This window comes from Podarcis melisellensis (genome assembly GCF_964234715.1).
Source record: "Podarcis melisellensis genome assembly, chromosome: 3".
NCBI classification, from domain to species: domain Eukaryota; kingdom Metazoa; phylum Chordata; class Lepidosauria; order Squamata; family Lacertidae; genus Podarcis; species Podarcis melisellensis.
In genome coordinates this window covers 10,471,427-10,486,790 of record NC_138530.1, presented here as the reverse complement: position 1 = coordinate 10,486,790, position 15,364 = coordinate 10,471,427, and the positions used below count along the sequence as shown (strand labels likewise).

The 15,364-nt window shown below is 39.3% G+C and overlaps 1 protein-coding gene across 3 annotated transcripts in view; it reads right to left on the bottom strand.

The window, feature by feature from the left end:
- Positions 1 to 15,364, bottom strand: part of FANCL (FA complementation group L) — a 46,342-nt gene that overhangs the window by 5,322 nt on the left and 25,656 nt on the right. For all 3 annotated transcript variants that reach the window (XM_081904288.1, XM_081904286.1, XM_081904287.1), the window contains 2 exons: positions 10,670 to 10,738; positions 357 to 507 (listed from right to left, as the gene is read on the bottom strand). In XM_081904288.1, coding sequence (XP_081760414.1) covers positions 357 to 507; positions 10,670 to 10,738 — 220 coding nt within the window. The remainder of the gene's footprint in view (positions 1 to 356; positions 508 to 10,669; positions 10,739 to 15,364) is intronic.

The window sequence follows — 15,364 nt, the reverse complement described above, 5'->3', positions numbered from 1 at the left end:
AAAAAGCTATGGAAGGCAGGTAGAATCTTGAAAGAGGCATGCGACGAGTCTCCTGTGACAGCACTTGCTGTGACATTTGCATGCACCATCTAAACACCAAGGGATGGTTATGCTACTGAATTCTATGGGACTTGAAAGTTAGTCGAGGAACTTGCAATCTAAATTCTGACACATTGTGATTTGATACTGCACTGTTCGTGAAACGATGTCAGATTTAATAGCTGATATTAATCAATGTGTTCTGTTTTAAAGCCACATTTCCGCATGAAAACTAATAATTTTAAACGTCTTGCATTTCCGTTTCTGTGATCTCCATTAACCTGAAGTCAACATGAAGTTGTCCTTTTTATTCTTACCAACGGCAATCCTTCGCATTGTGGCACTCCGTGTGGGTTTTTCTGGCTCAAGTACCCAGGTCTTCTCATCAATTTCATCTAGAGCATTCCAAAACTCCTTCAATGATTCTAATGCTGCCAAGAACTGACTGTGAATGCTTAATAAGGAGCTCTGAGAGAGAAGGAAATTGTAACAAATTTTATAGATGGCACTTTACCAACAGCAATACAGAATAGCTTTTTAATAACAGCCTGTTCCAACATTTTAAAGTCTAGCATACATCCAACAGTAAAATATGTGGGAGGGGGGAGAAAAGACTGGAATTTCCCCCAAAAACACTTTAGAGTTTTGAACAGGCCACACAAATGCTGCATTTTTGAGCTATGCTATGAGTCACCTTTCAAACTATTAAAAAAGAAAAAAAAATGCAATACAACGTATTCCATGCTGAAAGCAGGGGAAACATGGCTTATTTCTCGAAGCTATTTTTAAAATTCGTTTTTAACTCATAACAAATGGATTCAGTGGTCAATAAAAAAACCACCACCAAGAATATCTGATATTTACCTCTGAGAACATCAGGTTTGCATTGCAAGGCCTCTAACACATACAGCACAACACAATTAACATCAAGTGATTTAGAATACCAGGAAGCCTAGAAATATGCTCCAATTAAAGGAATCCCGTTACAACTGTATCCAGTATAATCTTCTGCCAATAATGGGGGGGGGGTTGGGGGGGACCTAACTAAAATGTGTGCTAAGAACCAACTGCTGACTCACATTTCAGCAGGAAGAGAGAGAGAGAGAAACTTGTGTGGTTGCTCTCCTGTTACATTTAACACACTTTTAAATTAGACTCTGGGAGACCCCAGGGTCCTTTGGCAGAATTAGCAGGGACATCTGGTAGGGCCCGTATATCACCAAATTGTATAATGTCAGAGTTTATACATGTATATATAAATTTCATTATAGTACAGCAGCAAGGTATTTTAGGTGTGTGGTATTATTATTTTTAACAGAGTAATGTGGTATTCAATTCTAAAGCACCATGAACTGAAATTATTATATCTTCTAAGAGTAAAGAACAAATATGGGTCTTTTAACCAGTGTCAAAAGGCAAAAATGAAGTTTTGGGTGTTTCAAAAATTGCTTAGATGCCGTTTTTTGTTGTTATATGAAAAATATTGAAAAAAGGAAGGGCAGAGCTTGAGAAAGAAAATGTTGGATTTTCCCCCTACTGTTATTAAATTATATTAAAGTGAGAAAGCACTTAAGCAGAAAAGTGTGAATACTGCCAATCTCAAAATGTAACGCTTATTATCTTTAAAAGCATTTTGTTACTTTTATAATACCTGAAGTGATATAATAGTGTCAGTCACTTAACCAGATCTTAGAGCATAATATCTTCATCTTAAGTACTATTATTTCCAGTATTTTAATAATTTTCACACTGTCTTGGAATGTGATCTTTTGTGCTCTGATGACACTTAAATTAATAGCATAATTTTCTGGTACTTGCAACAGATGCTTTCCATTTTGATTTTTCACATTTCCCTACATCACATACAGATAAATCCTCTAATAATCATTTTTATCTTTATCTTTAGGGAATTCAAAGGGTTTCCAGTAGAAATAAAGAAACATCAAGGGATTAGAATCCACAGATACATTTTGAAATCCAATTAATTTTAATACTAATTGCAATTTTTCGATGATGTTCCTTAAAAGGTGGCCAAATCTTTTCTTAAAGTGATCTGCTCATCTGATCTTATTTGCATGCTTCATTGATGTTGCCAACTGACTTTCCATATGCATATCTAAATCTCTATCTGAAAATCAGCTGCATTACTTTGTCATGCAAATCATGGAGGAATTTATCATCCATTTTACACTTCAACCAGTTTATTTCTGAACATTTCCCGTTTAAGCAATTTGCATGGATTCCATTTTTATCTGTGACAAGATACTTGGTAAAGGAATAAAGAGTGACTCTGCCGCTTCGTGATTTTAGATGGACAAGTTACAGTGAAACTCTAGTATGAGCCACCGGATAGCATCGATTTGCCTCGAGAGACAATGGAAGTGTGTGCCTTCGAGGGTTAAGTCAAACTGTTGGAGAGTTACTCCTGCTGGCTGTAGAGACCAATAAGGGAGAGAAATGTTTTGTTGCAGTTGGGGCAGATGAAAGTATGTGGTTGCACAGATGCACAAGCCAGTCACTACTGTGGATACATGACCTGACTGTCTCCAGGTGCTGTGGTCGTCTGCAAGGGATTCCCACAAGGCGGTTTAATGTTGCCACCCTTCATGTCCCATTTACAGACATCTTTGTAATGCAGAGTTGGTCAGACAACAGGCCTGGTGCCTGAAGCCAGCTCCGTGGAAATCATGTCATTGGGGATCCTGCCATCTTCCATTCTGTGGACCTGATCCAGCCTGCGTAAACATCGCTGAGAAAGAAGTGTGAATATGCTGGGGACGTGGGCTTGGGAGAGCTCATCTTTGTTTGAGACTCTGTCCTGCAATGTGATGCTCAACATCTCTCACTTCCGTAAAGCTCAACACACAAGCCTGGTAGACCTTCCTCTTGGTATTGGTTGTTACCATCACATTCTCCCAGACCTTTTCAAATGCGATGCTAATGACCAATCACCAAATACAGTATTAAAAATGACAAGCAGCACAGACTAAGTCCCAATAGTACAAGCCAAAGGAAAATAATGCTACCAATTCCCAAATATCCAGGAGAATTTAATTCCTCTTTTCTCAGAAAATGATCTAGTGCAACTTAAAAGCCTTTCCAGGAGCAGATGATGTATTCTGCATACAGAATGTCATCTCTGGATTCCACCAACTGATTTATTATTATACCTGCAAATAAAGCTGACTTATACAAAATAAACGGGGGGGGGGGGGATTTAGTTGCATTTTTTTAAAAAAAGAATATGAACAATTGGGGGGTTGGACTCGATGGCCCTTGTGGTCTCTTCCAACTCTATGATTCTATGATTCTATGAACAAGCAGGGACCCACAACAAAATGTTGCTAATTATCTCCAGGTCCCCAACAAGAGTGCTCTTTCGAGGGCTCCAGACTGTAGCACTGTTTGGGACTTACAGACATTCCTGGAGAGTTTGAAAGAAAAGCACATCCCATTTTTATTTTCCCCCAGCCCTCTATTAGCACAGGGAAGCAAGCATTTTAACTTCAAAATATACATCTGCCTGCCCTTCCTCACCATCTCTGGGGTACTGTAAGATGGAGCCTTTTAGGAACCAGAAGGCAAATTTGGAAATTTGAGGGTGTGTCATTGGTGCCCGGGGAAAGGGCATCTGTACCAGCCACCATCACTCAAAAGACAGAAGCTCTTTGCACCTCTGCTCTGTTCAGAACAGAGGGGTGGGGTGTTGGGTTTGGATCTCCAATCCTGGCATCTATTGAAATATAGGCATGCTTAAGGATCATGTTCAGTTTAGGAGTGGCTGAGCCACTGCAAACAGGAACTGAGCAAGAAAAGCGAACTGCACCATTTCACTTTCAATTTTTCCTTATTTAACACTTATTTGAAATCTTTAAGACAATTAGTTTCCTGTTAATTATGTTGCTTTGAATGTGTACTTTATGTTTGACTTTTTTCAGTGATTTGGGATTGTTTTATTTGATGTTTTAATGTGTTGTAAACTGGTTTGAGATTTTTTTCTTAAAAGTATAAAGCAGCATAGAAATGACATTAGTAATAATTATTACAAATATAAGGCACCTAATATTTTATAAGCAAGCACTGGAGCAGCTGCTCCTTCACTACACAGTTGATGGGGCCAGGAAGTGCAATCTCCCACTGGCCCCTGGTGACCTCACTGGTGCTAGAAGCCAGAGTATATTCATACCTTAATCTCTTTTGTCCCAAGACAACTAACAGTTAGAGAAGAGTGCTGCTGTGTTACAAGGTGGAGGAAGGCAAAGTGATAGGCAGATGGCCAATACTGGGCTCAGATCATGGTGGTAAAATAAAACTCTGGAAAGATACTTAGTATCTGGCTCTTTCTACACACAGAGAGAGTTCAACAAATACCCATATTTAGAAATTAGCGCTATCCACATGTTACTCACATGTAAAGCACTTTAAGCCCTGTTCCAACCCCAGGTTTTCTACCTGAAGCAACTAGATGTTCTGTGCAGTTGTCTGCAGAGAAGTTCAAATGTGTGACCACCTCCTCACACTTTTCTTGTACTCCTGCTGTGCTATATAGCGCTAGAAGATTGCCAGCCCCACACCACTGGAAGTGTGAGTAGAAAAAGATGGAGAAAGAGAAAAAGAAAACATTGCAGGACAGTGAAAAGGGGCATGTATTTTGTTTTTAAATCTCATGGCATGCATCCTCCCCAGCCCTTAACCCCCTTCAGGATACTGTCCTACTTTTGAGGGGCAGGGAGAGGTGTTTTTCAATAGACTTTTTCACATTCCTTACTTCAACTATACAGACAATCAATCGACTCAAGTCTCCCTCCGACCTGGTATCTTTAGAGCGTCTCCCACGCCTCTTTTTGTCAGGTAGCTTTTGGGGTCTTTTAAAAATTCATTTTCTTTTCATTTACAAACTTATTTACTTCTGCATTCATAGCAAGTACCCGAAGCACAAAGTTTGCTTCCATACTGATCAGTTACTTGACTAATAATTGAATTCCCTATTTAGAGGAAATGATGTAGCAGAGTGTCTAAAGTTTTTGCTCTCTCCCTCTTGCTTTCTCAAGGTCCCCCCCCCAAAAAAAACACTGTTATGGCTTAAGGGATGCAGTTGTTCATCCTGGCAACATTCATCTGCAAGTTTTAAACTGCATCTTGCAACATAAATACACAGATTTTAGATGCTTCAGTGATTTGCAATACGTCTTCTGGATTCCCAATTACAGAACTTAAGAGAAAGTGTTCATGATTAAAACTTAAGAAGAAATTTAAATTCCTTTCAACTAAATAATGGAGGGAAAGACTTGCTAGGCTAGGCAATATCCACTACATTGATTGGAGGATTAAGACAAAAACACGAGAAAAATGCACTGCAGTGAACAGGTTCTGACACAGCAGGGGTATGGATTGGATGACCCGCTAGGTCTCTTCTCCTAGTAATTTATGATTCTTTCAGATTTGCCTGGAAAATGGTTTCCATTTGTCATTTACTCAAGCTGAACCCCCTCTTCAGTACCCCTCCCGATTCTTTCGATATATCCACCAGTGAAAGAAAAAAAAAAGCATCAGATCTGAAATCTTTAAAAAACTCCCCTTGTCAACCATCCAAGCCTTTGTGTGTTTTATTGATTCAATATTCCACAATTCCATTGCAGGCTTAGCAATAGAAGCTAGAAATACACCAGGCTTATTTTGAAGATCCTACATCGCATATTTTACTGGATATGTACTTTAACTAAAAATTCAGAGGAAAAGGGAGGGCTTTAATATAAGGTCCCTTGAATAATATATGCATTTAACTGCACATTTTGGCAAAAACTGAGTAGAGAGCAAATTTATCAGGCTAATTAGGAAAAAAAAATAAAGTATGTATCTGAAGTAAGTAGATGTACTCGCACTTGTCATTGGGAAGCTCTTGGTTTATTTGGCACATGAAACAATGGCAGCCGCCTTGCCCTTGGTGCTGATTTCTGACTATTCTAAAATGTCTCCTCTGAGCCAGAATACACTGGCTGCTACTGATCATGCTGTGAGACACCTGCACTGGCTACTAGGCTTGTCATGACGCACAAAACCCTACCATCTTCAGCTTGACATTGTGCACGTTATAATTATTCATCCAAATGAATATGTCAGAGCAGCAGCAGCAGACCTCTCATCAGAGCACAAGAAAAATACATCAAAACATTATCAACCCAGCAGGAAGACAGGGACCATAAGGAAAATTACCCATTTTTAATACAGATGCCATAAAGTCCTGTCTATTATTATATAAAAAAAGAGGTGGGGGGACAACCATCAAGCTTAAAGTCCAAAAGTACTAGAAGATGAAATAGGAAACAGCTGTTAGTGGGGGAAATCAATTATGGTACCTGAAATCTATTTACATTCCCTTTAACAAGAGTGTGCTGGTATTCTAACAGTGACACTTGCACTGTTTGAGTTAAGGGTCTTGTCAATGTTTTCATTAAGGTGACCTACAGATGTAAGAAGTAAATACCTATCAAGAACTAGCACATGCATGCTGAATACCCAAAATATCTAGAACAAGAGGCAACCAGTCTACATATTGGTTTCCATTACTCACAAAGAGAGAGAAAACAGCTAAGTATTTTAAAACCATCAACCTGGGCATTTAGAATCAAGGGGCAAGTCCAGCTGTTTGTACTTGTGAATAATATTGGACAAGGAAAGAATCATTTGCAGTTTTCTTATGCAGATGCAGATTGCATTACCATAAAAACCTGGCAGTTAAATGTTTTCAGTACAGTTGTTTGGTTGGCAACCGTCTGTCTTGGGAGACAATGGAAGAGTGTTTCTTTGAGGGTGAAGTCAAACCGTTGGACGCTTGCCGTGTCTGCTGTGGCTGTAGAGACCAATACGGGAGAGGCATATTTTGTCGCAGCTGGGGCAGACATTTCCTCTCTCTGCACTCCTCCCAGAGGTCATTCCTCCTCTGGATGCATGGCCCGACTGTCTTTCTCCAGGCCTTCTGGTTGTCTGCAAGGTATTCCCACACAACCCGCCTGACATTGCTAGCCTTCATTCATATTTGTAGACATCTTTGTAAAACACAAGTTGATCTGCCAAGAGACCTAAAGCCAGCTCCCCGTAGAGCATGTCCTTGGGGATCTTGCCATTTTCCATTCTGTGGACATGACTAAGCCAGTACAGACATCACTGAGACGGAGTGCAAACATGTTGGAAATGTGGGCTTGGGAGAGCACATTTTTGTTGGAGACTCTGTCCTACATTGTGGTGCCCAAATCTTCCTGACACAGCACATGTCGAAGGCATCGAGGAAATCAACCCAACATTTTACAAATCTGATATTCCAATATAGAACTGTAAGCATAACGGGGCTTATCCCTTGAGTCTTAATGTCCTGGCTGATGGTTTCAAAAGACTTCTCTCTCTTTGTGAGTAATGAAAAACAATATGTAGACTGGTTGTCTGACTGCATCTCACATGTGAGACAGAAATATCAGCAGGTCAGGAAAGCTCCAAGATTTGTAAAAGTACAAAATAATAATAATAATAATACCCTAAAACATCTTAGTGAGGACAGAGCATGTTCAGTAGCCACAGAATACTGACCTTTGGGAAGAAGAAAAATATGGAAACAGAAGGAGGGATGCAATGGAGTATCATGGATGTGAGCAGGGCTCATTGCTGAACAATACAGATGCCTCAAATGAAAGGGTTGCACACCCTTGATAAGATAACCTACAGTGCCCAAAATGCCATCTGGGGAATTTGCAGGAGGATACTGAATATGGATGCTTTTTTTCAGGCCTTTTCTAATACTTCTCCAAATTGGTGCACCCTGAACCTTCGCAAACCACACAGCCATGCATGACAGAGCTTATGCTACTCTGTAAAGCACCATGTTCTCTGACAGCACTACATTAAAAAAAAAAATAAGCAAAATAATGTTTTCAATGTGAGAAACTTTTAGAAAATTAAGTATTTTGCATTCTTGCCAGAGGGGGGCATCCCATGAACAGGACAAACTATTAATTCTATACAAATAATATATGGTACTCAAGTTTCTATATTTAACAGGAATGAAATGATTCCTAGTAACGATATTTTTTACTGGGTTAGAGTGTAGTATTTACAGCCATCATAAATACTAGCTCCCCATATAAAGAATTATATTGAATTCAAATTCAAAGATTTTCAGCACCTTTAGACATCAAAATATTTGTGAATTCACATTAGATCGCTGCTCATGGGATAACATTTTAATATCAGTGTGTTGCACTTGCACCTAAGAAAGAAAAAGGGTGGATTTCTCAGCGAGGCTGGCAAGCCACCACGACAGAAATGGAAAAGTATGGAAATGACAATTATTTGATTTGTCTTTCAGTCTGAATTCACAAAAGCTATGCAGTCCTAAGCCCAAGGTGATTTCTGTATGTTGTATGTCTAATGCATTATGATGGTCATTTCACTATTAGAAGCATCAAACTGCCTTATACTGAGTCTACTATTTAGCTCCATATTGTCTACACTGGCTGGCAACAGCTCTCTAGGATTTCAGACAGGAGTCTTCCCCAGTCCCACCTGGAGATGCCAGAGACTGCACCTGGGACTTTTTGCATTCAAATCACACACTCATCTACTGAGCTATGTCTTTCTCTTGTTTAGCTTTCCCATATCATATCTTATTTGTGACTACTTTTGTATTGTGTTTTTTCATGCTGTAAGCTGCCTTGTGAATGGGTTGAACTGTGGAAAGGTGGGATGCAAATAAAATTATGTTTGAATATATGTATGTATGTTGGCTGGAGCTTCTTATCCCCATTTTCCAGGCTCCTTATCCCCAATCTTGACAAAGGACCCCTCACTGTTCCATCCTAAGATTACCCTCTGCATCCTATGGTGGGAAACTTGTATCATCATATCTATACTCATTCAGCATGTCTTGTAATGCTTTCGTTCTGCTGGATACAGCCTGTTTTCCCTTTGTTTCATATAACCCTTCCCCTTAGGTAACTGACTTAAGTGCTTGTTCTCAAGATATGCTCTTCAATCTGCCTGGAAATGCAATGTTTTCAAACTTCATTTCCAGGATAGGTTGCTTCAACCCCAGCTAGTCACCCTACCCTCTCTCTCTCTCTCTCTCTCTCTCTCTCTCTCTCTCTCTCTCTCTCTCTCTCTCTCTCTCTCTCCCTCCCTCCCTCCCTCCCTCCCTCCCTCCCTCCCCCCCCTCTCCCCTGAGAGAGACTATTCTCCATGTTTGTTTTTCCTGGGTTACTCTGGGATCTTCCAGGAATATGACCCTTCATGTTTTATTTCCTGGTGATTTTTTGACCTTTCATCATTTTTGAAGAGTTCTGATTTCTAAATAACCTGGTTGCCTGCCTGGAACCACAGTTTGGGGCTCAAGGGTGACCTATGAAGGGTTGCATGCCTTTGGTCCCCTCACCATAGTAATTTCTCTGTACGAAACATAGTCTGCTTTTCAATTTTTACAGCCTGTAAGTAGTGCCAGAGGATGCTTAGCCACTACGAAAGCCTCAGTATCCAGTCTGATCCCTCAACCTTTGAGTCACCATGAGTCTCAAGGAAATTGCTCATTCTTCTCCTCTTGTTGGAGAAGGTTTTTACTAGCATTTCAACTCTTCGTATTCTTTGCGTCACCTCCATTTCCCTGATATTGCAGTCTTTTGTTCCCCCATGTGTCCCAAATGGCATAGGACAGAAGTGCAGGGGGGGGGGAATGTATATCAGAGTTGTGATGTGAATAGTTTAAACAGTATATTCAGTTAAAGAATGGCTGTCTGTTGCACAGAATTTTTCTCATTGTCTTTCATTGTTTGCTTTGCATATTACATATTGTTTAGTTGGAAGTCACCCAGGGAATATTTATTGATAGGAAGCTATTTAAATTAAAATAATAGCAATAATAATATTCATCGTCTACAGCCTGACATGCAAGGATCTTGTGCCAGCCAATGGAATCTGAAGACTTTTCTTTGGGCAGCTGAGCTTCATTACATATTGAACGTTGCATTTGAAACAGCTCTGACTTCCCAATGGATGGATGGTGGTTAATGGATTGAGGTTGAGTCCTAAGTAGACAGAAGGTACCCCATTCTGGACCTGGGAGTCCCCCATACTGTTTCTGTAGACAGAAACAGGATGGGGGGGACTCCTGGGTCCAGAATGAGGTAACTGTGCCACTAAAGGGTCAGATGCACAGCTCTGTATTGGGAAGCTTTTAATGTTTGATGTTTTGGTGTTTTCCTTTATACTTCATTGGAAGCTACCCAGAGTGGCTGCGGCAACCTAGTCAGATGATTGGGGTATAAAAATAATAACAATAATAATAATAATTGTTGTTGTTATGGCTTGTTACGAAGTGCAGAAAAATTGACCATTGACTCTTTGGATTTTGTCCTATTAATACTAAATACAAAATTAAGTTTATTTATTTATGTAACAGGATTTATATACTGCTTAATCACACATAACCTCTAAGTGGTTTACATAGAATATAAAATGTTCATTATGTTATTTTTTTCCACATAATCGGAACAAAAGGAAGAGAGCTCAAGTTTATGTTAGACAAGATACTTGCAGAAGGCTAAGCAGCTAAGTTCGTTGACAACCGGAGAAAAGAAGGAAGGCTGCTTACCTCTGGAATCCAGGAGACAGAGAACTGAACTGGTAAGTCCACAAGGCAATCTGGTGGTTCTGTGGGATACTGAGACAGAAGTGTGGAAGTTCAACATTTTTACACCTTATGAGTGATGTTTTGCAATGTAAGCATACACATAGCTGAGGTTAGTTTAAATAAATCCAAAGTTGAAGACAAAGGTAAACAGGGCTAGCCCGCCCATGAGACAGAGTGAGGCAGCCACCTTGGGCAGCAGAATCCAAGAGGCTCCACACAGGCGTGCTCCCCCTGCTGGAGAAGCAGCTGCAGTGGCTTCTAGTGAAATCTCACAGGGTTATTGCAAGATTTCACCAGAATCTGGAAACCAAAGCTGCATAACCCCAATGAACAAGGCTTCAGCAGGGGCATCGCAGACATGGGCCACCCCTGAGAGTAAATAAAATTTGAACAAACCAGGTATTCTGGGGTTTGAAAGCAAACCTCTTTGGGAAGCACATAATGTTAACAGGAAAAAACCTTTCTGCCTTATGTGCATCCTATATATAATATATTACACAATCTCTTTCTATATATGCAAAGACAAAGTAGGGCATTTTCTTGTCACAAAAATCTCCTGGCCACCTGTCACAAGTTGAGCCCCAAGATGAGTTTTAAACTTAATAAACCTAACAACACTGCCATATGCATAACTAAAGTGTTCTGGAACCTAAGGGAAGAAAACAAGAGATGACTGATCCAGCATAACAGAAGTTAATGCTCCAGTTTCCACTGATTCCAGTGCTCACACAAACTGTACATACATACATATTTATATAATGCAAGTCCTACTGATATAAGATGGACTTGTACATGCAACTGAACGCAATATAGAAAACCAAGTTTGGCTGAAACTGAAAGAGAAGCACTGATGAAAAGACCACTACCTTTCCCCTAATCCACCTTCATAAAACTCTTGATTAAAAGGCAGAACACGAACATTTGAGGTGTTAAGAGGAAGTGAGGTTAAATATAAATACAACTTAAACCTTCCCAAATGAATCCACCCAACATTAATCCTGGATACTTGCCACCTACTACTCTGAATGTATTATCCTTCTACTTTGTTTTCTAATGCTATGGTCCCTGCTAAACTTAATTCAGTAGTAGACCACATCCAATTGGCTTTTATGGTAATGAAGTTTAGCTTCTCTATAACTTTATATCCGCTTCTGGTAATCTCTCACTGATTCTCACACCTGCTCCTCACCTATGCTACACTTACATTTATTTTTATTTCTTTGGCTACTTGGTATTCAAATTTACACTTATATTTTATTACGCCTACCATGGTTCATGTCCCCTGCTGTACTTTCCATTTTTAAAGGAAACTTTTATGGCTTGCAAAAGCTCTTATGCTTTGTCAGTTTATTATGCTCTTTTCAGTCAGTTACACTAATGACTTTTGAACAAGTCACAAAATGAAGAGGGAGTGGTTAGGGGAATGCAGATGGAGAAGGGAAGGCATGCACCATTTTCTTCTGCCACACACCTTATCTGTAGGACAGTAGGTGTTGGGTTAAGTCATCCCACTTCCTGACAATTGATTGACCATAGAAAACAGTTTGGGTTGAGATGTGCAAACTATTAGCTTTTCAGCCTTTACTGCTATAGAGAGAAAATATATTAGAATAGAATAGAAATGAGTCAGTGTGAAAATTAGTCTAGACTCAGTACCAGTTAGGTATACATTTCTTAAAACGTCACACAATGGAAGGGAAAAAGAAATAACAGTAAGTATGTGATTCTAGGCATGTTTACTGAGATGATCAGTGAGATTTACACCCTGTGGCTAGGATTGCAGTTGTGCAAGAGACAAGTACTCCTTACTGTATGCTTAAGTACTCCAGATTTTCTAAACATCATATGCCTGCAATTTTGATACATTTATGGAAGACCTAAATCGTTTAAAATGTGTTTTATACCTACTAACACACACAACCCCATGCTCAAGCACATCTGCATTTATTCTCAGCCTTTTAAAGACAAAATACAATGAATTGCCCAAGAAACCAACACAATCATTCTTCTGAGTTTAAAGAACCCAATGTCAGTTAACATTCTACTTTCCTTTTACAGGATTGACTACACCACTCTCACTTATCAAGAAAGGTGTGGGCTTGCTCTATGCTTTTAAGAATATGAGTTCTATTTATGTTTTTAACTTATTGCCGTAATGATGGACTCAGAAATGAAACCAAGTCACAATAACGTGGATCTGAATTGGGGGCGGGGGAAGAGTTCACTGTAGTCTTCAATAAAACCTGGATTGTTACATATAGTAACATATTATTTTGTACTAGATATGAAAAAAGCATGGACATTTTCAACAAATATTACTAGTCAATAGTCCTTTTTCAAGGCATTCATATGGTGTCTATTAAAATAACGCAGTGCCTACAACCAGTGCTTGAATTAAAGGAGGAAAAGGGCCCACAAGCCCTCCACCCTGACTTCCATTCTTGGTAGCAAATCATGTAGCCAAATCATGTAGCCTCTTAAAAACAGAGTTTAAGCAGAGCCCCCAGCCCCAACAATTCAAACATGTCAATACTTCTTTGCTGAATTGCTACCCAGAATAATAAACCCAATACAGTTGCATCGCTAGCAATTTTCTAACTTTGGTAAGGTGACCTATAGGCTACTTCTTTCTCCAAATCCCAGCCCTCCTTTTTATGGTCTAGTTTCCACTGAGGAGCTAATCCATTTTTCTGGGTTATACCACTTCGGAGTCCACACAATCATTTAAATGTTAGGGAGAAGAGTTCCATCTTCTGTTCCATGTGCAGGAAATGTTTTCGTGTGGAGGAACATTCAATCACTTCACCACTCTCATAAAATCTGATGCTGTGCAACCCAGATACAGGATTATCATTCCACAGAGATTTAGGCGTTTGGTTACTATTTGCTAACATAAACTAGAGATTGGGGTAAATATAAATACATAAATGGAGCTCTTACTGGATTAGACCAATGGTCCATCTAATCCTACAATCTGCTTCCAATGGTGCTCAACAAGAGGATTCCAGGAAGCACACAAACAGGCCAGGAGGCCAGGAGGTGTTTCCTACTATTGCTCCCAGTAGCTGATATTCAGCAATATACTACCTCTGAACAGAGAGGTTTCACCTAGCCATCATGACTAATAGCTACTGATAATCTTATCCTTCGTTAATATGTCCAATCCCCACTTAAAGCTATCTAAGCCAATGTCCATCATTACATCTTGCGGGAGCAAATTCTATAAATTAATTATGTGTTATGAGAAGAAGTGTTTTCTTTTGTCCGTCTTGATTTTTCTGTCTATCCATTTCATTGTATATATAAACAGACTTCTAGTACTATAGAAGAGAAAGGGGAAAAAATTCTATCCATATTCCTTCCACCATGCATATTTTATAAACCTCCTTCAAGAATGGAAGAGAGTAGAATTCACACAGACAGGAACAGGAAGGAGAGAGAAAATAAGCCTCTAGTACTCTCCCCATCATGAGTAGATTGGTAGTATCACATCTACACCAAGAAAGGAAGGACACAACCTTCTAACACCTATTAAGAAAAAGCAATGTATGTAGGAATACTAGAACAGCTCTTCAAAAATGCAGAACCCCTGCATACCTTTTAAAATACTATCAGGCAAGATCCAGCCAAAACTGAGCACTTTTCAGTACCATAAGTCCTATTGATTGCAATGGCAGAATTTAATATATACTTTGAAAAAATGGGATTTAAATAAATTTAGTTTTGGTGGACTATGCCCAAACATTTTCTGCTTGACGTTCTTTAAATAAAAAAATAACATGAATGAGCATCATTGCATAGTGTATTTATTACATATATTACCAGAAATCAAATCCCTGTGTCACCAAGCACACGTTTTATATATTAATTTTCTCCCTTGGCAAGTTTAAATGCCAGACACATTTTTAAAAAGGACAAACACAATTGATCCTTTCATCACTATAATCTTGTGAAACAGAGTTGATTGATGACCACTAGGTACAACTGGCAACTTGCATAATCTGGTCACTGCACAGTAAAACTAAAATTGTTACTTCCTTTTCCAACAACATACTCACTTTAGATAAAACAAAGCTATGAAGAATTAGTGCAAAATAAATTGAATTTGCAACACTCTTTGCTTCTGCAAGAATCTGACTTAATGGGACTGCTATTTTTTGCAAGGAACATTTTAACTGATGCAGTGAAGGCTTTAGAATTTCACCCTGTAAGCTCTCATTAAACTTAAAGAAATCAGAATTTTGATTTAAAGATTTAAAGTGAGAGTTGTAAAATGAATTAAAAGAGACTGGGATCAGAGTACTGGAGTCACCAGATTAAATTGAAGGCGCAACAGGTCTAACTCCACCAGACCCAGATGACAATCCTACCGTTGCCCTGAACCTACCAACATCTATTAACAGGATCATATTCTCTCACATAAGCCTGCTCAATTATTAAGGTAAAAATCAGAGGCCCTTCTCCAAATCCTCCCACTGTCTAAACATGAGGGAGGTGGTGACTGCAGAAATGGCCTTTTAAGTACTGGCACCACACATGTGGAATGCCCTCCCTGGAGGGGTTTACTTTTACCAATTTGAGGTGAGTGTAATCATGTGACCTGACCTACGTATTAGTGTTCACATATATGGGAGGAACACAAATAGGGTCTCATTA